This window comes from Macaca mulatta, chromosome 6 (assembly GCF_049350105.2).
Source record: "Macaca mulatta isolate MMU2019108-1 chromosome 6, T2T-MMU8v2.0, whole genome shotgun sequence".
NCBI classification, from domain to species: domain Eukaryota; kingdom Metazoa; phylum Chordata; class Mammalia; order Primates; family Cercopithecidae; genus Macaca; species Macaca mulatta.
In genome coordinates this window covers 15,891,818-15,915,557 of record NC_133411.1, presented here as the reverse complement: position 1 = coordinate 15,915,557, position 23,740 = coordinate 15,891,818, and the positions used below count along the sequence as shown (strand labels likewise).

General features: G+C 42.5%; 1 protein-coding gene across 5 annotated transcripts in view; it reads right to left on the bottom strand.

Moving 5' to 3' along the window:
* The window catches only part of TRIO (trio Rho guanine nucleotide exchange factor), a 366,542-nt gene that overhangs the window by 25,703 nt on the left and 317,099 nt on the right, over window positions 1-23,740 (bottom strand). For all 5 annotated transcript variants that reach the window (XM_015139750.3, XM_015139749.3, XM_078004622.1 and 2 more), the window contains exons 36-46: window positions 22,762-22,932; window positions 20,036-20,131; window positions 14,196-14,344; window positions 12,676-12,742; window positions 11,229-11,332; window positions 8,082-8,151; window positions 5,358-5,447; window positions 4,384-4,476; window positions 3,264-3,314; window positions 2,933-3,010; window positions 1,775-1,966 (exon numbers count right to left, since the gene is read on the bottom strand). In XM_015139750.3, coding sequence (XP_014995236.3) covers window positions 1,775-1,966; window positions 2,933-3,010; window positions 3,264-3,314; window positions 4,384-4,476; window positions 5,358-5,447; window positions 8,082-8,151; window positions 11,229-11,332; window positions 12,676-12,742; window positions 14,196-14,344; window positions 20,036-20,131; window positions 22,762-22,932 — 1,161 coding nt within the window. The remainder of the gene's footprint in view (window positions 1-1,774; window positions 1,967-2,932; window positions 3,011-3,263; window positions 3,315-4,383; window positions 4,477-5,357; window positions 5,448-8,081; window positions 8,152-11,228; window positions 11,333-12,675; window positions 12,743-14,195; window positions 14,345-20,035; window positions 20,132-22,761; window positions 22,933-23,740) is intronic.

Below are 23,740 nucleotides of genomic sequence, written 5' to 3'. Positions count from 1 at the left end.
ACATTGATCCCCACTGGCCAAGTGCAAAGTGAAGTTCATCCTACCTCAATCCTGAAACAAGCACTTTTCCGTTGAACTGCCATTTTTACTGCCTCAGAAAACACTTGAAGCTTTTCAATGCCTCTTGACTCAGGTACATGGGGATTACAAGGCTGTTAAACTAACTAATAGTTTGAACTAACAGCCTGAACAATTAACTAGAAATATGGGTCTGGGATTACCTGTTTCCCAAACCCCTCTATGATGCCTCAGTATTTATCCCTTACTTCCCAGGGTGTAAATGACACCATTAAACAAATCTCAAATACCAATATTTGATAACCAATTTTATAACCTATATTATAAAAGTATATATATCATGATTAAAATATGTCAGATAATTTTATAAAAACAATATGTAAAAAATATATACAAAATTCCTACAGTGCTGGAGTGATTTTCTGACAAAAGACTTGTGAGACGAATGGGTAGGCAGTTCTCAGGGGATGGATGGGTGCAGTGCAGGGGTTGGGTGTAGTTCAGATGATGGCTGCAGTCCAGGGGATGGGTGCAGCTCAGCGTATGGGTGCAGTTCAGTGTATGGGTGCACAGTTGAGGGGATGGGTGCACAGTTTGGATGGCTGCTGTCCAGGGGATGGGTGCAGTTCAGAGTATGGGTGCAGCTCAGGGGATGGGCACACAGTTCAGGGGATGGGTGGAGGCTCAGGTGTAGTGGTGAGCCCAGAAGGTCTGTGCCTGACATGGCCTCAGGATAAGGGGCCTCAAAAGGCGGAGTCTGGAGGGGCAGGTGGGTGGTGGGAGGTGCGAGGGCCCACAGCCCAGCCTCATGCAGAGGCAGCCTCCTTCCCCAGCTGTCTGGCTCCAGAGCCTTCCTAGGTGCTGGTGGGCAGAGACCCCCCAGCCTGGCATCTGTGCCCGTGGACAGACCCACCTCAGGTTTAGGCAAGTGAAGGCTGCTGGGGACAGCCAACAAAAGCCTGAGCAGGGAGCCGGATGGGGGAGGATGCAATGTTCTGCCTGTGTGCTGTGAGGCCTGCAGATGTGCACGGTCTGAGAGTTCCCCTTCCCTGATGGCGTAGGGCAGGAGGCCCTACCAAAAGGAAGTGCATCTCCCTTCTGACCTCAGGCTCTGCACAGCTGCAGAGCCAGGAGGACCCTGGTGGGGGCGTGTATCTCCCAGGAGTCATCTGCTGGGACCTCAGGCCTGCCCTCTGCTCTTCTCTACCTCACCCTTGGTTTGTCCCTTTTATAGAGTTGAGGGCCATTTGCAATTATTTTCTTTGTCCCTCTGTCTTCCTTTCCTATTAGAGGATAAGCTACATCAGGGTAGGGAGGGCATCCAACTGGGCCATTCCTGGACCCCTCACGCCGGCTGCTGAGTGCTCAGTACCTCCTTGGTGAGTGGGGGAAGAGAAGAAGACACCAAGTTAGCTTCTTCTCTGATCACAGAACAATCCCCCAAATCCATGCTATCAAATTTAAACCAGTTTTCCATGGTCCTAGAGAAGGTGGTGCATAAACACTACCCATGACCAGTTCTCATCTAAGAAAGAATGGCTGTGGTCACATAGAGGTGTGCACAAGACATTAGCCACTCAAGAACACAGACAGTAAAGAGAGAAATGGGTGAATTCAAAGGCTCTGAAATATACTAGAAAATTCTCAAATACTTAAACCAAGCATCAGGGTGTGTCCTCATTAAAAGGAAACAGTGTTTATCGGTGTGATGGGTACATGCGCCGGCACAGAGAAAACACACACAGACACACGTTACCTTGATACTGTTCTTAAACAGGAATCCTGGCATGGAGAAGCCCTTCTTTTTATCAAGTGGCTCACTGAATATGACGATCTGCTCAAAGAGGAAGATGCGCCTCTCTCTGCAGCGAGGCAGAAGTCCTGCATCCTGGTCTGTGACCAAGAACGTGTCCTGCAAGAGCAGTTTACCCTGGGCAACGATTTTCCCCTAAAACAAGAAATAAAGGGGGAAAAGGAAGGGGAGAAGAAAACATTGCATTCTAAGTTATCTGAAGCTCTGTTTTCTTTAGATTTCCTCCTATAGAATAATGTATTTTTCTTTTATTAATTTATGGAGCTTAATTTTTTTTTTCTTTTACTATTCTTGGCCCTAAACAGAATAATTATCTAAATAAAATTCTTGCCAACGTTTGTAAAGACCTCTGGCGCCTCAGTTACAGTTACAGATTAAAAGTGGAATTTTAAATGTCTGGTTTATACTAGAACAGTGGTTCTCAAAGTGTGGTCCCTGGGCCGCCAGCAGGAACTCATCAGGCATGCAGAGGAGTTCTCAGAAGGCCTCCAGTGGCCTCTGTGTGTGCCTCAGAGAGAACCACAGCACTAGAACTGTCAATGTTAATTCTCTAGCAAAACAGTAGGCAAGAAAATAAAAACTTCTCCCGCCTCCTTAACTCAATAGTCAAATTTTTAAAAGAAGATTCTGGTTCTGAACTCATCCTGAGGATACATAACAGGTAATATGTAAGATGAATAGTCTAGCAACTCATGCAAACGTATCTTTAATGAGGAAGCATCAAGTCCCAGAGATGAGAGAGTGGGGGCCTCCTAGATCCTACTATATCCATAGCTACCATGGTCTTAAATGCTGAGGAAAGGAAACTCAGTTCTTACACTACTGGGCCCAAGAGACAAAGCCCAGTCCTGCTTGTTTCTGCCATGAGGCGCTGGGCTTTGAGCACAGGCAAGTCCCAAAAAAGCAAATCAAATGCACCAAAAAAAAAAAAAAAAAAAAAAAAAAAAGGAAAGAAAACATCAATCAGATTGAAGTAAAGTGAGAGAAGCCAGAAAACCAAGTGAAAAGGATCAGCTTTTTCCCCGTGGAGAAAAATAATCCAAGACAAAAGAAAGAGAGGGAAGGCAGAGGAGCTCTCTTAAAGAACAAGAGCCGCATTACGTCGAATCCTTGCAGCCGCCCCACGTTCATCATGTCGTTGCACCGCCTGGGAACTATGCACATGACTTCCACAGCTCTCTGCGGGAGGGGAGAGAGAAGAGTGGAGGTTCAAGTTCCTCTGGGGAAAATCTGACGTGCTCACCCTCTGACCTGAAGAAGTTCTGTTCTTCTTCCCCACCCCCTAGTGTGCAGGGCTCATGGAGATGCACTGGAGAGACTGTCACCCACTGCTCTGACCCCTCCCAGGGCTAGACCACTGTTAGGAGACACGAGGCGAGTAGGAAAAGAGGGTGGTGGGGATTTGGGGGGGCACAGTCACTGGCGCATGTACCTCTAATTCTGATGTATCCAGGCTGGCCTTTTTGGAATACTTGAGGAAGTCCTGAAAGGGAAATGGGGAGGACGTGATAATGGTGACAAAGACAACAGGAGCTGTCCTTTTATTATTTTGTTAAGAGACAGGGTCTCACTATGTTGCTCGAGCTGGTCTTGAACTCCTGGCCCCAAGTGATCCTCTTGCTTCAGCCTCCTGAGTAGCTGGGACTACAGGAATGAGACACTGAACACAAGCTAACCTTCTGACCACTCACACTGTGCTAGGCACTGGGTTCAGCACTTTAGTTCTGAAAGAATTTTTTTTTTTTTTTAATAGACAAGTTCTCACTATGCTGTCCAGGCTGGAGTGCAGTGGCTATTCAAAGGAGCAATCATAGCTCACTGCAGCCTCCAACTCCTGGTCTCAAGCTATCTTCCTGCCTCAGCCTCCCAAGTAGCCGGGGCTACAGGTGTGCACCACCACACCTGTCTGGTGCTTTAGTTCTACTTTATCATATTGTTATAAGTACTTTATCAGTAACACAACAAAAAGACATTCCCATGTGGATTTCAAGCTACAGTCCACAGAGTCAGACCAGATCTATCTGATGGTTTCTGTTTAACGCAAGACAAACTCTTTGTCCCTCTCTATATCCAGGTCCTAAGTGTTGTATATGAAGGAATCTCATTACACTTGAAGTCACTTTTATCATAGAAAAACATGTGACTCTGCCTTCAGCTATGCTTAAGAATTTAAATCAACCAAGGGCTAGTGTTAAGCCAAAAGAGAGGAATACAAAGGGATTCCAAATTTACTTTTATCCAAGGTTCCAAGAAGATTAGAAAATAATTAAAGTTGATAGAGCAGAAGAAAAATCATTAGCATTCCAAGGTCTGTGGTGGGGGGGAAAAAATTCACTTTTACTGATATTTTCATTCCGAACTTGATGTAAATAAAAAATTGAGAAAATTGTTTGAAGTGTTTTCTTAAATTTTTAAGGATTAACTTAACAGAAATAATATACTTGTTACACAAATGATTCCCCTGTCCTACCAAATCCTTCTTTCCCCCACTGAGTCTTATTTTCTCAGCAAACTCACTCCTGACACCAGAGTCTGTCCCGCTACCTCCTCACCTTCAGTAACAGCTGATACTTCATGATTCTCTGCACTGGTTTGATCAACAGATCCGTGAGCTGCAACCTGTGGCCAAGACGCTGCTTTAAGTCCTGCGGTTTTAAGAGAGAAAAGATCGTATGGGCTGTTCATTAAAGGGCAAATTTTTAGTCTTTGTAATTGTCAGAACGATTACAACACTGGCAGTAAAAGTAACTAGGAAAAAAAAGCACTAGACTAACTAGAGCTTTGCTAGTTCACAGAATTTCCAAGTTTCACACTTTCACTTGAGTTGTTTTTCTTTTTTTCTTTTTTTTTTTTTTTTTTTTTTGAGACGGAGTCTCACGCTGTTGCCCAGGCTGGAGTGCAGTGGCGCGATCTTGGCTCACTGCAAGCTCCGCCTCCTGGGTTCACGCCATTCTCCTGCCTCAGCCTCCTGAGTAGCTGGGACTACAGGCGCCCACAACCGCGCCCGGCTAATTTTTTGTATTTTTAGTAGAGACGGGGTTTCACTGTGGTCTCGATCTCCTGACCTTGTGATCCGCCCGCCTCAGCCTCCAAAGTGCTGGGATTACAGGCTTGAGCCACCGCGCCCGGCCCTTGAGTTGTTTTTCAAAGCAGTCTTTTATGCTTGTTTAATGACATTTTTGCAATTGTGTTCTTTTATTCGTATAAATACATATATTATTTTTAGGCTACAAGTTTAGAACATAAATTATTCTGGATTTGTAATGAGACTGAAGTGTAACACTTGTAAAAACCCTTATTTTTTAACAATGACTGCAGTCTTCTGAATGCCAGGGGTATGACCACAGACTAAATTCATACTCGTTTCTCGGATTTATAGGAAAGAAACACAGGCTCAGAAGTCTTATCACACAGGCTAATTTTCTTTGGAAATTAGTCTCCTGGGAAACCAATGATACTTTAATTTTTGGAAATCAGTTAGAACAAAAGATTCAGAAATACTTTCTGTTTGTATCTTAGATCTTACCTCAAAAAAGGTATCAATGTATTCTGAGACAATGTGCTCAGACTTTGGTTTATTTTGACAATAAACTATGTACATGTGCAACCTTCTCTCCTAGGAATAAAAAAGGCAAACAGTCGGGTTATAACATGGGAAGCTGGATGAGAATACAAGAGCACACACACATTTCAGCACATTCATAAAGGGAATAATCTTAAAACCAAGTTGCATGGCTAAGGCTCTTGGGAGTAAACTCCAGATTCATGATGTAGATCAGCATTCTACGGTGGAGCTCCACAACCAGTCCTTCCCCATCACTCCCCACACACCAAACACTTTACAGTACCAAATACCAAGAAATACCACAGGTAGCAAAAGAACACTGTTTTTTTTTTTTTTTTTTTTTTTTTTTTTTTTTTTTAAGGAGACAGTGTCTCACTCTGTTGTCCAGGCAGGAGGGCAGTGGTGTAATCATGGCTCATTGAAGCCTTAAACTCCCGGGCTCAAGCGATCCGCCCACCTCAGCCTCTGAGTAGCTAGGATTACAGATGTGTGTCACCATGCCTGGCTAATTTTTAATTTTTTTTTTTGGTAGGGATGGAGTCTTGCTTTTTTGCCCAGCCTGGTCTCAAAACTCCTAGCCTCAGGCAACCCTCCTGCCTTGGCCGCCCAAACTGTTGGGATTACAGGCATGAGCCACTGCACCTGGCTGAAACACCCTTCTTTTTTTTTTTTTTTTGAGACGGAGTCTGGCTGTGTTGCCCAGGCTGGAGTGCAGTGACGCCATCTCGGCTCACTGCAAGCTCCGCCTCCCGGGTTCATGCCATTCTCCTGCCTCAGCCTCCCGAGTAGCTGGGACTACAGGCGCCCACCACCACGCCCTGCTAATTTTTTTGTCTTTTTTAGTAGAGACGGGGTTTCACCGTGTTAGCCAGGATGGTCTCGATCTCCTGACCTCATGATCCGCCCGCCCGCCTCGGCTTCCCAAAGAGCTGGAATTACAGGCGTGAGCCACTGTGCCCGGCCAGAAACACCCTTCTTAACATTAAACGAAGAATTACTGCCACCACTCCAAACCCTGCCAACAGTCCTAGTAAGCCTGGTTGGTTTTAGTAGAGAAGAAAAAGCTCTTTAATCTCAAATCATAAAGGCAGAGGGAAAAAAAATGTAGACAATGAGCCTTTCCATAAATCAGTGATCCTCAAAGTAGAGTGTGCAGACCTCCAGTGCCCCCTGAGGTCTCTCCGTGGCGCCATTAGGTCAGAACTATTTTCTAAACACCACTAAGATGTCAGTTGTCCTTTTCATTGTGCTGACATCTGTGCTGATGTGCAAAACCAATGGTGGGTGAAATTGCTGGCACCTTGGCAAAAACTGTTCACTGCCACAAATTTATAGTAAAAAAAAAAAAAAAATAGCTTCACTTAAGAATGTCCTGGATGAGTAAACAATATTCTTTTTATTAAAACTCAACCAGGGAGTATATACCTTTTTAACATTCTTGTGACAAGATGATGTCCACACAACACTTGAATTGCACTCGATAAATGTCTCAAGAAAAAGCACTTATGTAACTGAGTTGTGAGTGGAACTAACCACTTTTTTTAATGGACCACCATTTTTACTTGGAAGAATGATTGACACAAACTATAATTATTTACTCTTGGGTATCTGTTCATTTTCTTGAACATGAACAAAATAAGCCTGTCATTTCAAGGCAAACAACTGGCAGTGTTTGTTAGTGAAAATTACAGCTTTCAAGCAAAAAATTAAAATTTTGGGAAATATATATCTGCCACTCTGAACTTCACACTTAAAGCCTTCAAAGAGATGGGTGGTAAAGTTAAAGAACTGGAATTTTGGAGACTGTGTAATGAAATGTGTCAACCTCTGGAAGATGCCTAAGTCTGTGAGCTGGGATCTTCCAGTGGACTGATGCCTGATGTCACAGGACCCTGCGTGGCTGCAGGAGCCTCGAAGCCCAATAGAAACATTAAATGTATTTAATTAACATGTATTTAACGTCACAGCAAGGGAGAAGTTCATGGGTAGGTTTTCAGATTCCATATTGCAACTAACCTTTAAGAAATGATCAATTGTCAAGTTCTGGGGTAGCATCTAAGAAAACTATATAATTATCTGAACAGGCTATTAAAATACTCATCCTTTTCTAACTATATGTGTGTAAGGATGGATTTGTTTGGATACTTGAATCAAAAAACATAGCAATGAGTTAGATGCAGAAGCAGATATAAAAATCCAGCTGTCTTTTATTCAGCAAGACATTAAAGAGACTGGCAAAAATGCAAAAACTCCTGTCACTAAATCTAAAAATATATCGTGATTTTTCCCAAAAACAAAAAACTTTAATGTTAATACACTTATTTTAGATATACACACTATGTGGCTGTTATGTTAAACACACTGCAGGTACAGTTACATCTCCACTCAACAATACCTGCCTGCTCAGACACCCCAAATGATACTGTTCAGGCTTGGCTCTGGTCCTTTCTAACCAACCTGTGCTGCTGCTAGCCAAATAGCCAGCTGCAGCCAGGTGACTGGGAAAGAAGGTAACTCATGTTGAAGAAGGGATTTTAACTCCAACTCACTAACACCATGCGGTTTGATTTTATCTTAAACATACGCACTCATGTAAAGTATAAGTGAGTTCTCCTTTAATCCGACAAACCAATGACTAAAGATGACACCATCAGAACAGCATATAAGCAATGCTATTATACTTACGTGTTTAACAAAAAGGGATCCTAGTTTTTCTGGATCTTCAAGGCACTTCTCTAACTCTCCTAAAAAAAAGCTGAAAAGAAAGGAGAAAATATTAGAACTATTTCCAGTGTGGCCTTCTAACTTTAGATTTAGGTTTACATTTTTTCTTTTTCTTTTTTTTTGAGAGAGTATCACTCTATCACCCAGGCTGGAGTGCAGTGGTGTGATCTTGGTTCACTGCAACCTCCACCTCCTGGGTTCAAGCGATTCTCCTGCCTCAGTCTCCCAAGTAGCTGGGGTTACAGGCATGCACCACTATGCCTGGCTAATTTTTTTGCATTTTTGGTAGAGACGGGGTTTCACCATGTTGGCCAGGCTGGTCTCGAACTCCTGACCTCAAGTGATCCACCTGCCTTGGCATCCCAACATGCTGGGATTACAGGCGTGAGCCACTGTGCCTGGCCAGGTTTACATTTTCAATAGTCTGTTTTGATATGAGCAACTGCGAAGTGTGAAGTATATATTTAACAAATACACGGAAACTTAACAAGTACAAGGAAAACCTTTTGTTAAGCTACAAAGCCTAAAGGAATACAAAGTCACAGGAGATGAGGCACGACTGTGCATCCCTTGGCTGGTAACCTTCCTGGTCTTTGGACAACAAACATTCTCATCTCTGTTCAAGGACACAAGTGCTAATATCCTCGGCTGAATAATGAGTGAAAAATAGATGCTTCAAAGTACTTGGACATTTTTTATTTCTGAAAACTTGGTCTTCATACCTGCGAACTTCGTATTCATTCTAAGATAATTTTTAGAGACTCAAATTGGACAGCAGATACACAAAACTAAATACGTTACCTGTGTCAGCTTTATGAAGCTTTCTCAAATGTTATCAAAATCCACTTCTAGGTTATAAATATCAGCTCCCTTTAAGATTAAAATTAGGTATCATCACAGTGACCACATAGCTGTAGGACAACAACGTTCATTGTTTTCTGGGCTGTAGGTGTCTTTTAAGATATATGTCCACCTTAGTTATCACTTAACTATATTTTTATTTATGTTAATATTTGGTATTACATTAACCCCCAAACCACCATGCCAATTAATGTTGTACTAAGGGATTTACTATCCCTGCTGTGGTGGATAGTATCTCTGGATGCAGTTTCTCTGTCTGGACATCCCAGAAACACTGTCATTTTCAGCTTCCCTTCACAGCGTTAAAAACCAGCCTTGGAAGTAGGAGACTAAATCATAATACAAAATATCCCTTTTTGAATTGGTTTCACTGTAGACTTTCAGTAAGTCTACAGCACAGAGCTATAAACTGGAGTGCTGTTTCTAAAGTTCACCAATCATTTATCTGTAAATCCAGATAAATTAGACATCACAGGGGATATGAAAATAAAGACCTCTCTGACCTGGGTTCAAAGGTTTTACAATCTATTATGAGGGAGAAGTACAGAAATAACAACACTACTTGATACATGCCATGGCGGTTCCTCCTTATATCTGTCCAGTATTTCATAGTTTAAAAGAGCATATTCCCATCTGCTTCCGCAGAAGAGAAGGAGTCTGACTGGGAACACCCAGGCCTAATGGAGAAGCAAGTATTGGAGCTCAGCTTCAGAGAGAGGCCAGAGCTTTGGAGGTGACGACATCGTGCTCCACCCTGTACAGAGGGAGGGGCAGCCGCATCAAGACAGGAGAGCAGAAGGCCCTGCCAGGTAACCAGAGCAGACAGTGCACCTGGAACATTCCACTGGAAGACCAGTGGCCAGCATTAAGCAATCCTCAGATGATGAAGGATTTTTAAAGTTATAAGCAAAGTGACCTAAAGGGACAGGTAAGTTGACAAGCTCTGGTAGCCAAGGTGAGCTACGTAGCACCAGTCCCCAGATGGATCGCCTCCTGATTAGGATACGTGTGGGGAACGTAGTGGTATCAGAGTCGAATTTCATGGTTAATCATGTCTACTTTTTCCATTAAAGATTGAGTTGAGGCCGGGGTACGGTGGCTCAAGCCTGTAATCCCAGCACTTTGGGAGGCCGAGACGGGCGGATCATGAGGTCAGGAGATCGAGACCATCCTGGCTAACACGGTGAAACCCCGTCTCTACCAAAAAATACAAAAAACTAGCCGGGCGAGGTGGCGGGCGCCTGTAGTCCCAGCTACTCGGGAGGCTGAGGCAGGAGAATGGTGTGAACTCGGGAGGCGGAGCTTGCAGTGAGCTGAGATCCAGCCACTGCACTCCAGCCTGGACTACAGAGCGAGACTCCGTCTCAAAAAAAAAAGAAAAAAAAAAAAGATTGAGTTGGGCCAGGTGTGGTAGCTCATGCTGTAATCTCAGCACTTTGGGAGGCTGTGGTGGGAAGACTGCTTGAGCCCAGGAGTTCAAGACCACCTTAAGCAACACAGTAAGACCCTGTGTCTCTATGAAAAATAAAAAAGTTAGATGTGCATGGTGCTGCGTGCCTGTAGCCCCAGCTACTACAGATGCTGAGAGATGCTGAGGTGGGAGGGTCACCTGAATCCAGGAGTTCAAGGCTGCAGTGAACTATGATCATACTATTACACTCCAGTTTGGTGACAGAGCGAGACTCTATCTCTAAAAAATAAAAATAACATAAAATAATTGGACAAATGAGTGTCTTCAAGGTCCTCTAATGATAACTTGTATTTATTCTAAAGATGGCTGCAGTTCTAGTTAGAAATACTTATTGAGGCTTATTCTACGCAGATGTTGTTCTAAGCGCTTTGTAAAAGTATTAACTCAGTCACTCTTCATAAAAAACCCACAAGGTTGGTAACATTATAATGTGGGTGTGCAGATGAAGCATGGAAGTGTACAGTAGGGAGGCTGAGGGCTCAGGGTCAGGACCAGGCCAGCAGCTCTGGCAGCTGGCTCCACGCTGGTGCTTCCAGCTAATTCCTTCCACAGACTCTCGACATGGACCAGCACGAACAAGAGACGAGATTCTCTCCTTGCCACCAAATGCTACTGCAGAATTCCTGGGTACATCAATATCTCCTTTGCACCAGCTCCCTCCAGGAGGCTACGCAGGTAATAAAATGAACAGAACAAATTTCCTTTGGCCTGGCCTGCCTCGGTTTAGCAAGTGCAGGTGCTTCGCATACTATCGGGCACAATGTATCTTTACGTACTCTCTGTGCCAGTCGTAAATCTGATGGATGTTGCCAAACACAATTTTGTCTTTTCCTTTCATGTCATCAGGAACACCATCTTCTTTCATAAGTGCCATGTAGCCCTACAATTAAACAGTTATGATAAGTGTATTTCATGGAATATGTCTGAATCAATTAGCGGCTTACTGATTAATAGTCACAGAAGGCAAAACGCATGCACTGTCTTGTAACCAGCTCTTTATCTAAAACAAACAAAAAACCCCATATGAAAAGTATCTTTAACTGATACTTAGAATATACCCATTATATTCATTGCTGTAATTTTCTTTCCCTGGACTGTTCAGCACTCACAGATCAAAATTCTTCTAAGGAATTAAAGACGTTTACATAAATGTAAATGGTTTCATTAAAATAGTTTGTAAATATTAAATATTTGGTCAGAATTGTATCTCCTGTTTTCAGCATTTATCTCTTAGAAACAAAGATTTTCTTTTCTTTTTGGATTTTTTGTGTAATCTGTTAAATAAAGGTTTAACAATATTTTTATAAATTGATTTTTAAACAACAGCGGATTGAATACGCTGCTAAAATGTGGCTTAAAATTTCTATTTAATTGAGTCCGTACAAGAACCGCTTAAGTACTCATGTTGCTTATCTCACTGTTAACAATGACTGCAAACAAATCAAGCATGTTAAATCTTTTGTGTTACGCAATTAACTGTAATAACTGGTACTTTTAATGGGATGTGTAACCAAAAAGTATTGTCCTATACAAATTTGCAAAGGTGAAAGAGTAAACATAAAATGTAATACTACAAAAATAGCTTTTTGATGAGTTGAGTTTCTTAATCTCACTAATCCCCAAATTGACTGGCAGGGACTAGCCTACAGATGGCTCTCGATCCAGTACAAAAGGCAGTGGTTTGCTATGGCTACAGTGCTTGGCAACTTCTGGTCAATGGAAACAGCAATGTATTCTGCACAAAACTATTAGTAAATGACCTGCTGCAGCCACAGTCCAAGCTCTGAACCTGGGTGGATTCAGGATGGAACCAAACCCACAGCTGGGCCACACTGACTTTTTCAACCAGTAAGGTCTCCATTTCTGTAGTGATACCCACCCTCTTGTGAAATAATTAAGGCAAGATTCCTATCTACTAAGTATAACATACTTACTTAGTATCATTTAATAATAATATTAAATTATTATTTATAATAATTATACATTTTAATTGTTAAAAACATTATGTCAAGATACACTATGTGAAAAAGAAACATTTACAACTGAATACAGATGGTAAAGATAATTGGCTAAATTTAATTTTTTGGAAATACTTTGTTGGTCATTTTTTAATTTGGGTCAAAAACGTTTTTAATTTGAGAGGTGTTCAACTGTCTAACCCGATACTACTTTGGACAACTCCTGGGGCTGATACAAAGTTACTAAATTTCTGGCAATACACACCTCAACCACATAGCCAAGGTCCCGCACATAGTCACGCTCTGTCTCCACCAATTCTTGCAAAACGTAGCTGGAGAGAGAAAGATAGTGTTTATCATGCAAACTCTGTTTTCTTTTCTTTTTTTTTTTTTTTGAGATGGAGTCTTGGTCTGTCGCCCAGGCTGGGGTGCAGTGGCACAATCTCGGCTCACTGCAACCTCCACCTCCTGGGTTCACGCCATTCTCCTGCCTCAGCCTCCTGAACAGCTGGGACTATAGGCGCTTGCCACTACGCCCGGCTAATTTTTTGTATTCTTTAGTAGAGACGGGGTTTCACTGTGTTAGCCAGGATGGTCTCGATCTCCTGACCTCATGATCCGCCCGCCTCGGCCTCCCAAAGTGCTGAGATTACAGGCGTGAGCCACTGCGCCCGGCCGCAAACTCTGTTTTCTAAGTGAATTTTTTTGTACCTCTGGCTCCTGGTCAAGGCGGACTCCTTCCGGGACTGAATAGTAATGTATCAAATTTGTACATTTGGGTATTAAATTCTGGAGGTTCCCAAATCACTTACAGGGTTCCAGTGGTTGACCCCCAAGAGCGCTGGAGGTCAAAAGACACTTAGGCACAGTGCATGAGGGCAATCCGGGTGAATTCACCCTTCTGGATTCCGATCACATACAGGGACAACAAAGAAGCTTAGACACAACTTTATGACAAAGCCATGACAGTAAAGGAGGTGGCTTTAAAAAATATGATTAAGTCATTTTAACCTTCACTGGCTATACAAGAAAAACTTTTAATTCAGATGTTTAAAGCCTTGGGTCTAATCACATCACTCACAAGTATTTCTGTTTGTAACATTCAGTAACCGTTTAAGGCCACTCAGATAATGGAAGACAATCATTTGATCAGCATAGCAAACAACCTCAATTGGCCTGAAAAGGTTCATTCACGTGTTGTTCAGTCATTCATTCAATCAGCATCAACCTGGCACCTCTCACGTGTCCAGCACCATCAGAGGTGCTGGGATACAGTGCTAAAGAAGACATACAGTCTCTGCCGTTTTGTAGCTTACGTTTTTTTTTTTTTCTTCTTCAAAGGCAAGTTTAAACCTTTTGTAACATTTTTCAGGACTCTTTTCACCATATGCTGCTTTACTGGAATTGAGAAACACCTACCAGTAAAGTGTATTTGAAGAATATTCAAGTTTTGGGGATTGGTTCTAATTTTACATGACTTTTTCTTTCACAATCACAGGTACAATAAAAAGTCTAGGAGTTTCTCGCCAGACGTGGCAGAAGACATTTTTATCTTGCATCATTTTTACTTATGAAGTATCATATACAAATAAAACAAGAAACTGCGGCTATGGAATACTGTGCCCTTATTAGGTCCTAAGTCTTACATACGTACAATCCCTCAATGAGAGGCCATGGAGCTCCTCATCTAGGTAATTCAGAGATGAATCTCAGTCACATTTTTGAAGGCAACAAAGACAGGAGGGAACCCGGAGAACAATAAGAATGAAAACATTTCTGTCTTACTGTCTTCTCTTTAAAGAGCTGGATTTCCTTTCTTCCATCTCATCAATGGGCGAGGAGGAAGAGAGAAGGGAATTATCCGAAGGGTTGAAGGAAGGGCTGCTACTATCTCCCTGGTCAACAAGGAGTGAGCTAGGACGATCCTCCAGTGCCTGGAAGACATTGAGATAAGCAACAACACTTACTGCCTACAGCCCATGATTGGCTGAAACTAAGACAAGAAAATACAGAAAATGTATTTGTGAAATTATAAAATCTTTATGCTTATGAAATTATAGTATTTAACAACACAAAAAACCCAACTATTAACCAAAAAATAGAGTCAAAGGAGGTGGACAAAAGAGGCAAGTTGGAATGAAAAGGATAGTGAATTTACATACATTAATATATTCTATTTCTCGTTACCAAATAAGTAGAAATGTTATACTTGCTTACGTCAGAGTGCTGCACTCATTTCTGGATATATCACACATATTTAATATCTAGCAATTTTCTTATTGGTTATATTCCTGCCAAATGAGCCGTTGGGATGCGTGTCGGTCAGGCCAGTGTGGCTCATGGACATGGTGCCTGCATTCCCTGTTGGTGGACTATCAGCAATCTATAGTTCAAACAAACTTGGTTCGTTTCCTGATTATCCTATTATAGTTTTGACTCATACTTCAATGCCTACAGATCACCCAGGTAAAATTAATCTCCATCTAGCAACTTGCATTCTGTCCCTCTATACAAAATAGTAATCATGCTGGTCTTAATTACTTCTGCAATACATTCTTTCCCCGACTAGCTTCTGGTTTCTACAGGTGATTGTTTTTATTGCTGTATCCCTAGTGGAACCTCATGCAAATCTTTGCAAGTGTTCAGCAAATCTGTAAGTTGAATATTGGTGACTTCTCTCCTTGGATTAATGTGACAATGACTGGTGACTCATTGCTTTTAATTTGGTACATATTAATCTTGTTGTTTTACCTGGATTCACAGAACACCTAAGAGTCATAGTTCTTTTAACATTCCCAAAGCAACAAACTGGATATATAGATATGATTGAACTGGAAAAAATTGTGATGAACTTATTCTTCGTTTGAACAGCACAATACAAAATGAGAAAACAATATCTCACTTAAAACATTTGATATTAATAAACTAAAATCTCTAATACTTGTTCTATTTTTCCCTCTTCACGGTAACAGACTGAGTCTGATTTCATCGTTAAGCAGAGCTTTGAGGACACAAAGTATGTACTGTACACGCAATCTTGTTAAAACCCTTGGAGCTATAAAAAACACACCAACTGCTGATCTTACTTTTGAAAAACAGGACATTAAGTGAGTTAAGGAACAGAGTTTGATCTGAAAAATAAATGCACTCTTTTAAATAAATAGCCATTGAGCTTTACCGGAAGCAAACGTTTTGCTGTGAGTAGTGGAGCTTGTTTCACGCTCATCAGATCATATCTGTTTTTGAGAGCGAGGGGAGAATGTTCCGTACCCCCCCCACCCCCCACCCGGACAGCTGAAGCCTGTTAGATTGAATTCTGTTCATTCGAACAGTGAGAAAAAAAAAAAAGAAAATAAAGAGAAAGGCTCCAGATGCCCCTGATGCTGCAGAGGGCAGGGAGGTAAGGTCACGGACTTCATCGGTGTCCGTGGGGACCTGTCTTCCGGTTTTCTCGACCTGCAACAAAGGAGTCTCCAGGCCCCTCGACTGCCTGTCCTAGGTCTGATCCTTCCTGACAAGACGGGCTGCCGAGAGGGTGCCCACACCCTGAAGAGGTGCAGTCGTGGCTAGACATCCTTGTCGCCTTCATGAGGCCCATTTGCCTCTTCCACAAAAGTGAGTGAGAAGGCTGTCACCAGCAGAAGGCTGTCTCAAAACTGCAACCACTGAGACTTTACAGATTTTGGATGAATTATTTGTGAAACTCTCTGGGTTTGGTTGTTTTTTGTGTCCTTGTCAAATTCCTCTCTTTCTTACATGAAGATGGGTCTACAGAAATATTCTACCTCTTATGAGATTAATTTTGATATATTATATTTCCTTAGAAAACTGCCCATTTCATTCAGGTTTCATTTTAAATTTATTACCAAAGAGATGAACAAAATAACGTCTTATGATTATTTGAATTTCCTCAGTTTTTTCCTCTCTTACAATTTCTTAATTTTGGGAATTTGTGTTTTCTATTTTCTTGACATGGTTACCTAATGTCTGTATTTAAAGAACAAATTTTTGGTTTTATTATGCTACCGTTTTCCAGCTCATTAATTTCGGCTTTTATCTCTATAAATTCATTCCTTCTGCTTTTCTTTGGTTTAATTTGTTGTTTTTCTAACATCTTGCGTTAGATGTGATTTCATTTATTTTTATTCTTTCTTGTATCTCCCTTTATATTTTGATTAGTGAAGAGAAGAAAATCCCAAAGTCAAGTTCACACAGTCACTGCGGCAGCAGGGAACTATTACTCTATTGCCCACATGCAAGAAAAATGCACAACCTTTAAAATAACCAGCTGGATCAAGAATGTGGAGGTAAGCCAGAAGAGTGAATCCCAGGCAACACTTTTCAGGGTGGCTTTTATTTTTTGAGTTAAATCCTCAGGTTTTAGGTTTAGGTAGGTTCAGTTCCTTAAACATCATACTGTGTAACAGCTGAACACCTTCTCTCCTCTCCTCCCTAACCCAATAAAGACATACGCAGCTTCTGATGAATAAACAATGCACTGTTCAAATCCAATTATGAATGTGCGACAGCCTCAGAAATCACCCACAAGAAAACACATGTGGATGCTTAAGGATCTACTGTGGAGTCAGTATAAGTTGAGGATATTACAATGATGCATTAGTGTTTTCTGACAAAAAGTAGTTCCCATTTGACATTAGAGCATTAGTGACAGGAAACCAACACAGGTTGATGCTTCTCTTGAACCAGAAAAAGAGGGGAGAATTTAGATAGCATTCCCTGGCCCACTGAAGATGGGATGAATGTATCACATAAAGTACAAACATGGTTCTTCAAAAGGAGGGGAAGGCACCAGTGAACGCCCCTGTGGATGGAACCTGGGTGCAAGCTCCCATGTGCAGCTGAAAGACAGTCTCCGAGGCTGAAGCACTTGCCCGGTGGAACTCACCATAAGGAGACTGTGAACCCAAGTCTATCTGATTCCAAAACCTATGCCTTTCCTATGCCAACAGCTTTATGCCCACTGAAGTGAGCAGAAATAACTCAGTTTCACTGAGTAAACTGAGAAAGTTTAATTCCTCAGAATTGGAAAAGGAGATTAAGCTAGTCAGAGTCAAAATTGACCATGCCACAGACCACCTCTCCATTTGGAAGGCCACGTGAATTAATTACAAATGAATCACAGACCATATAAAATGCAATACAATTTAAACACCTGCAGCTCTGTGGCCAGATCTGCCTCACAGCATTCCCCTGGGAAACCATTTCAGCTATTTGGTAAGAATGATTTTAATGGTCATTTAACTGATGTGTATAAATGGCTTTTTAAAAAAAGTTTAAGGATGCTTAAAAACTCACTGGATACAATTTAAGCACCCTTCATTTAGACAGTTTTATCAACTTCTCTTTTAAAGAGATACCAAGGATGTAGCTGAACTCAGTCCATACTGGCATGGTTCTAAGCTCCTTTCTTTTTCTTTTTCTTTTTTTGAGATAGGGTCTCACTCTGTCACTCAGGCTGGAGTGCCATGGTACAGTCTCAGCTCACTGCAGTCTTAACCTCCTGGGCTCCGGTGATCCTTCCACCTCAGCCTCCTGATAGCTGGGACTACGGGTGCATGCTACCACACCCAGCTGATTTCTGGATTTTTTTGTAGAGATGCGGTCTCGCTGTGTTTCCCAGGCTGGTCTCGAACTCCTGGGCTCAAGCAATCTGCTTGCCTTGGCCTCTCAAAGTGCTAGGATTACAGGCATGAACCACCATACCCAGCCTGATTCCAAAATCTTTACCAGTGGAGTCCGAATTCGTGAGTTACCCACCACGCCCTAGCAAGCTTCCTGTCCAATTTCAAAGCTCACTGGGTCTTTTCCGGAACACCACACGATTACCTGGGGAGAAATTTCTAGCTATGGCAGGGTGGCAAGTCAGTCCCAATTTTTCTTTATATAATTCCCATTTGACTCAGTCAACCAGTTTCATGAGAGGCTGTCTGTGGATGAAAGAAGAAATGGGAATGATATATTTGGTACCTAGTTAACGCATTTAAATGCAGGAAGAGAAACTTCTAACTTTAAAGAAGTATACTCTGATTCAGCAATTCCAGTGTTGCAAATTCACCTTACAAATATAATCACAAACATGTAATGGATATTTAGAGAAATATGGGAAACAAATAAATATTAGGAATATATTTAAATAAATTATAGCATAATCATGTCTCTGACCCTTAGTGGCTAGTCAAGTTTTTTTAATGTTCTGTGTGCCTCAATTTCCTTATCTGTAAAATGGGGTAACAATAATGCATAAAAACCTTATAGGGTTGTTGTGGGAAGTATATAAATTAATACATGCTCAGCACTTAGAACAGCGCCTGGCTTAGAATAAGCTCTCAGTGGTATTATTATCATAGAATTCATGTAAAGGAATACTATACAGTTATTAAATAAAGGAAAGAGGTAATCTGTATGGACTGATGTCAGAAGATCCTCAAGATGTGTTAATCATTAGAATCTTAAAAATTGAACGAACCCATCTGGAAAGAAAATGCATGCACATATATATGTTTGCACCAGCAAGGAAAACGTCTGGAGGGAAACGTATCGAACTCTTCGCAGTGGTAACCTCTGGAGAATGGATTGCTGAGACAGACTGAGGGCTTTTACTTTGGGAGGAGTTGCTTTTAAAAGATGTTGTCTTCATAGGGATAGTAGGATATATCAGTCTAAAAAGTTGTTACCATTGGTGGTTTTCCCACTTCCCAGTTAGGAAAACAAAAAAAACAGAAATTAATTGATTTGAATCAGTTAGAAGCAAAACATGCCTGTCTTACTTCAAAGAACCAACATTTAATTTGGGGCCTTTATCAAATGAACCCACATTGGCCAACTGGCAACAAAGAGATCACTGAGAAAATACAGCCCTTATATAATAATGCCAACCCTTCTCTCGTACACATTGTAAACCCAAATGAAAGGTCTCGGGGGTTGCAAAACAAAACTGAGAGTCTAATTGTGGGTACCACTGACCCTGGTACATCTTCAGACAGACTGGAGCTGACCACATTTGCAGTGACTGCAGGCAGGGTGTGTGCAGTGAGGTTTGCCCCCAGCTTCTATGAGGGAACTTGTAAGTCTTTGGAATGTTCTGCTTGGTGAGAATGTCTGTTTATGTGGGGGCCTGGGACCAAGGCAAATAGTCTATGCTAGCAATGTGACAGTGTCTTGATCTTTGGAGGGGCAGGAGACTACTCAGGTCAGCCACACAGAGCAGTCAGCCATGTGTGTCTGAGCCCAAGCAGACACTCAACACCAAGGCTTGGGTTAGCTGCTGTGGTTGGCAATCCTCTGCCCGATTCCACTGGGAGAGCACAGTTGGCAGCCTGAATCTGGCACTCCCTGAGACCTGACCTATGCAGCTCTTCCCTTGCCTATTTTGCTCTGTGCCCTTTCATGGGAATACACTGCAAATGTGGGAATAATGGCTTTCCCGAGTTCTCTGAGTCCTTCAAATCAGTGAACCCGAGGGTGGTCATGGGGACTCCTGAGATGTGCAATAAGCCACAGCCACATTCTGCAGCCCAGAGAAATACAAGGACAAGGGCAAATCCATTTGCAAGCAGCAACACAGAGTAGCTTCCAAAAGTCAGACTTTGTCTGGGAGGCCTCACCATCTTGCTTTTCACGAGTTCCTCAATTGCACTGACGAGCTCGGCTGCACTTGGTGTTTCGGAGCTGGTGGGGCGGACTAATAACCGAGAAGAGGCCTATGGAAGAAATTAAGAAAAGGCGGGGTGGGGGAAAGGCTCACATTAGTAACTGGTCAGACAGTAAATTTCCCTGCAAGCTCCATCTCTTTTTAAAGTAATTACAGACAAAAAGACCACAAGTTTGTCTTTGTTTGCATTTATTTAGAGTCATCCTTTTGAATTTACAATATTCTGACAAGAAACATTAAATAAAACCTGTCTGAGATACATGTGGAAAGCAGACAGTGTCTGATTTTAATCGCAGTCATGTAACATTGTAGTGTTTGTTTTCAAAGAGGTGACTGGGCAAGGGAACGTTCTAACTGTAACTTTTGCAACTGCTGGCAAGGTTCTAGGCTAGGGAGAAGGAATAGAGAATCTGACCTACAGCAGAATGAGAGGCTTAGGTCTAGTGAGAGAACCCTGGAATAATCAGGAAACAAAACAGGATACTAAAAATGGCTTTACTGTGTTTATGGGATTAAGAAAAAAAGAAACGAGGAAGAGGAAAGGAGCGGGGTGCGGTGACCAGACAGGGAACGAGGGGGACGAGCTCACCATTTTCTGTGCCATCCACTTCCCCATGATTAGTGCAGAGAACAGAAGAGCTGAGGCCTCACAAGCTATCAGATGCCACTTATGGCTAGAATCGAGGGCATAAAGGGGTTGACAGGAAATCTGGGGGAGGGGCTACTAAGTTCGAGTTTCAGTAATTAGCAAACACGATGTGTTTGCAGATTACTTGAGCCGTTAATTAACTGGGAACTAGAAGGGGCGTAATATGAACCTTGCTTCATATTAAGGACAGCGGCGAGGCATGCGACCCACAGCGGGCTGTCCTGGCCATGCGTGTCTCACAGCAGACAGATACAGGCTCATACACTCACAACAAGGCTTTTACACGTGTGGGTCAAAATATGCACTTTGCAAAACAAATGTTGGTTTGGTCTAATGACATTTGGAATATGGGGTGAAGAAAAGAAAGAAAAAAATTCAGACGGAAAGGTAAGGAAATTGAGCCAAAACAGACATGGAACACAAATCGACATAATGCTGCAGTGAAAGTTTACACAAAGAGAAAACAGAACAAAACAAAAAATTAGTCACAAGATTATATACTGTGTGGGAAAATCACTACAGATTTTTGTAAATGAAGAACTGCTACTGATAATACTCAACGAGGTAACATAGTAACCAATAAATGATTCTAGCAAATGGAAGAATACAGTGCAGGTCACTCTTTAAATGGAGAAAAATGCTCCCTTACTGGGTGAATAAGTCGACAAAGTCCAGCCCCTCAATGTTTGGATAACCACCCATATTTAAGAAATGCCAGTTTTCTGCTTTTCAAAAAGGCATGGCTGAGCATATTACAAAATAGCATAGGAAATGTCACAGAAACCACACAGCCCCATGTCCTAGCCAGGTATCCCGAGCACTGGGTGGGGTGGGGGGCCGTGGTCCTCTCACCTCAGGCTCCCTGTTCCTTCTCCCCCACACACGGCGGGAGCCTGAACCTCAGATGCACACAAAACTCCGGGACTCCAACCTGTGCTCAGTCCTGCAGCTCACAGCCATCGTTGCAGGCCCCACGGCACCCTTACAGTGTGCGAGCCTCGTGTTAAAAAGGGAGGAGGGAGTAGCTTTCCACCAACAAGGGGCGGTGGACAGGTCTGCCCTGGGTTAAGAGGAATGCATGATTTGACTTGGCCTCACAGCTGCCAAGCACTGGCTGAGGCCAATCCCAGGTCGTAAAATAGGGGGTGATTAATCCAGCAAGTGACTGTGCAACTACTGACAAGGGAGTCAGGGAAGGAAAAAGGGAAGCATGCGGAAAAAATGTTGATAATGTTATCTGTTTTATTCAGAAAACTCAGTTACTGCCAAAAAAAAGCATCACCAGTAATGACTTCATAGCATGGTTTTCAACACCTGACAATTTTGAGGGGCACAATGGGGCCAGAATGCTAGAGGATGTGCAAGCCACATTGAGCAGGTTTCCTTTCTGTCATTTTATTTTTTAGGGCTCTACAACTGGGTTGACAAAATAATTTTAGATTATGTGAGAACTCAAGAAAACAAATGACTTTCATGGCTTAAAGCCACCGCGTAGAGCCAAAGAGGTTTCAACTGATTCCCACACTTTGACAACTATGCCTGCACTCTAGTATAGGGATCCTACAAACTAATGTCTGGCATGTTGGAAAAAGCAACTGGACAGTGATGCAACCTCATCTTAAACCAGAAACCTGCATGCAAAAACCTCACAGAGGGGAGACGGCCAACTCCTCATTTAGTGATGCCTTCGGGCAGACCTGCATGGGATATCTCTGATTGTTCTCTCAGGGATTCTAGTCAATACATTAGGAAACTTTAAAAGCAGCAATTACTGAAGCATCATTAAAAATGCACTGAGTCACATGTGTAGGAAAAACTGCAACCCCTGGTCTACTGCTATTCTAAATGGCTTTGTTACTCATAGTTTTGGGGTATAATCAGGTTGACACTGCCTGAAAGAGCACTGCATTGCCCTTTTCCACACCTTGGGGCCTCCTGTCTCCTGAAATGAGGCTGGGGTGGAGCAGCCACTGAGTGTGCCCTGCCCTGGCACGGCAGGGATGGATCCCCCAGCCCTTGTCCCCCTTTACCTTGTCGTCCTGTGAGTCCGGCTGGAGGAGGCTGTGCTGCTGGATGGCCATGGGTGGCGGCAGGGGCACAGCATCGGCCCCCTCTTCGCCTTCCTCTTCTCCACAGCTCTGCATCCCCGAGGAGGAGGATTTGGAGAGAGTACCGCTGCTCAGGCCCTCGTTCCGGCCTCTCTGAAATCCAATCAAGATTTGCTCATTATATTCCAGGCCAATTCACAAACATGGACCAAGGGTTACTTGGAGAAGCAAGGTGGGGACAGGGACTGGGATGGCAGAAATCAGGAACAAATGACCTTGAGGGTAACTTTTCCTCTCTTCCTGCAACCCAAATGCCTTGCTTGTCAACTTGGATGACAGAAGGGCCACTGAAAGTGTCGTATAACGGGACTGCCCATGTGACCTGTTAGGCTCTGAACACATCTCATCTTTGAGAAGCCAGTTTTCAAAAAGGTTCAAAAATCTGAGCTACAGCCCTCATGTTGTTTAGCTCCTTTGGTCTAGCTGATTTTACTTTGGGTATCCTGCTACAGAAAAATTCACTGAAATAATAAGGGCATAAAAAAATATAATCCAAGATGCATTTTAAGCACTGGATTTAAGTATCCTTTTCCTCTATTCTCACTTTTAGAAACAAATTTCAGTTTTAGTTTTCCTAAGAGGACAGAGGTTTATTAAGCAGATACACAGTACATCCCAACCCCCACACTGCAATAAAATCTCATGGCAAAAATATGCCCAGGAAAAAAAAAAACAGCAGAAAACAGCTATCTGCCAAATAAATCAGGTAACACAAATCTCATCCCCATTCTCTGCCTTTTCTTTTTCGAACCTGTGTAGGACTTGAGTCGGGGTCAATCCAAGTTAAATACTCTGAGGGCCCCTCACTGACACCACCAGTGCTGAAGGCCATCTCCAGCATCATGAAGGAATTCTTTCTTGCAATATAATTTAAAGCCCCCCCCCCATCAATAGGACGTGA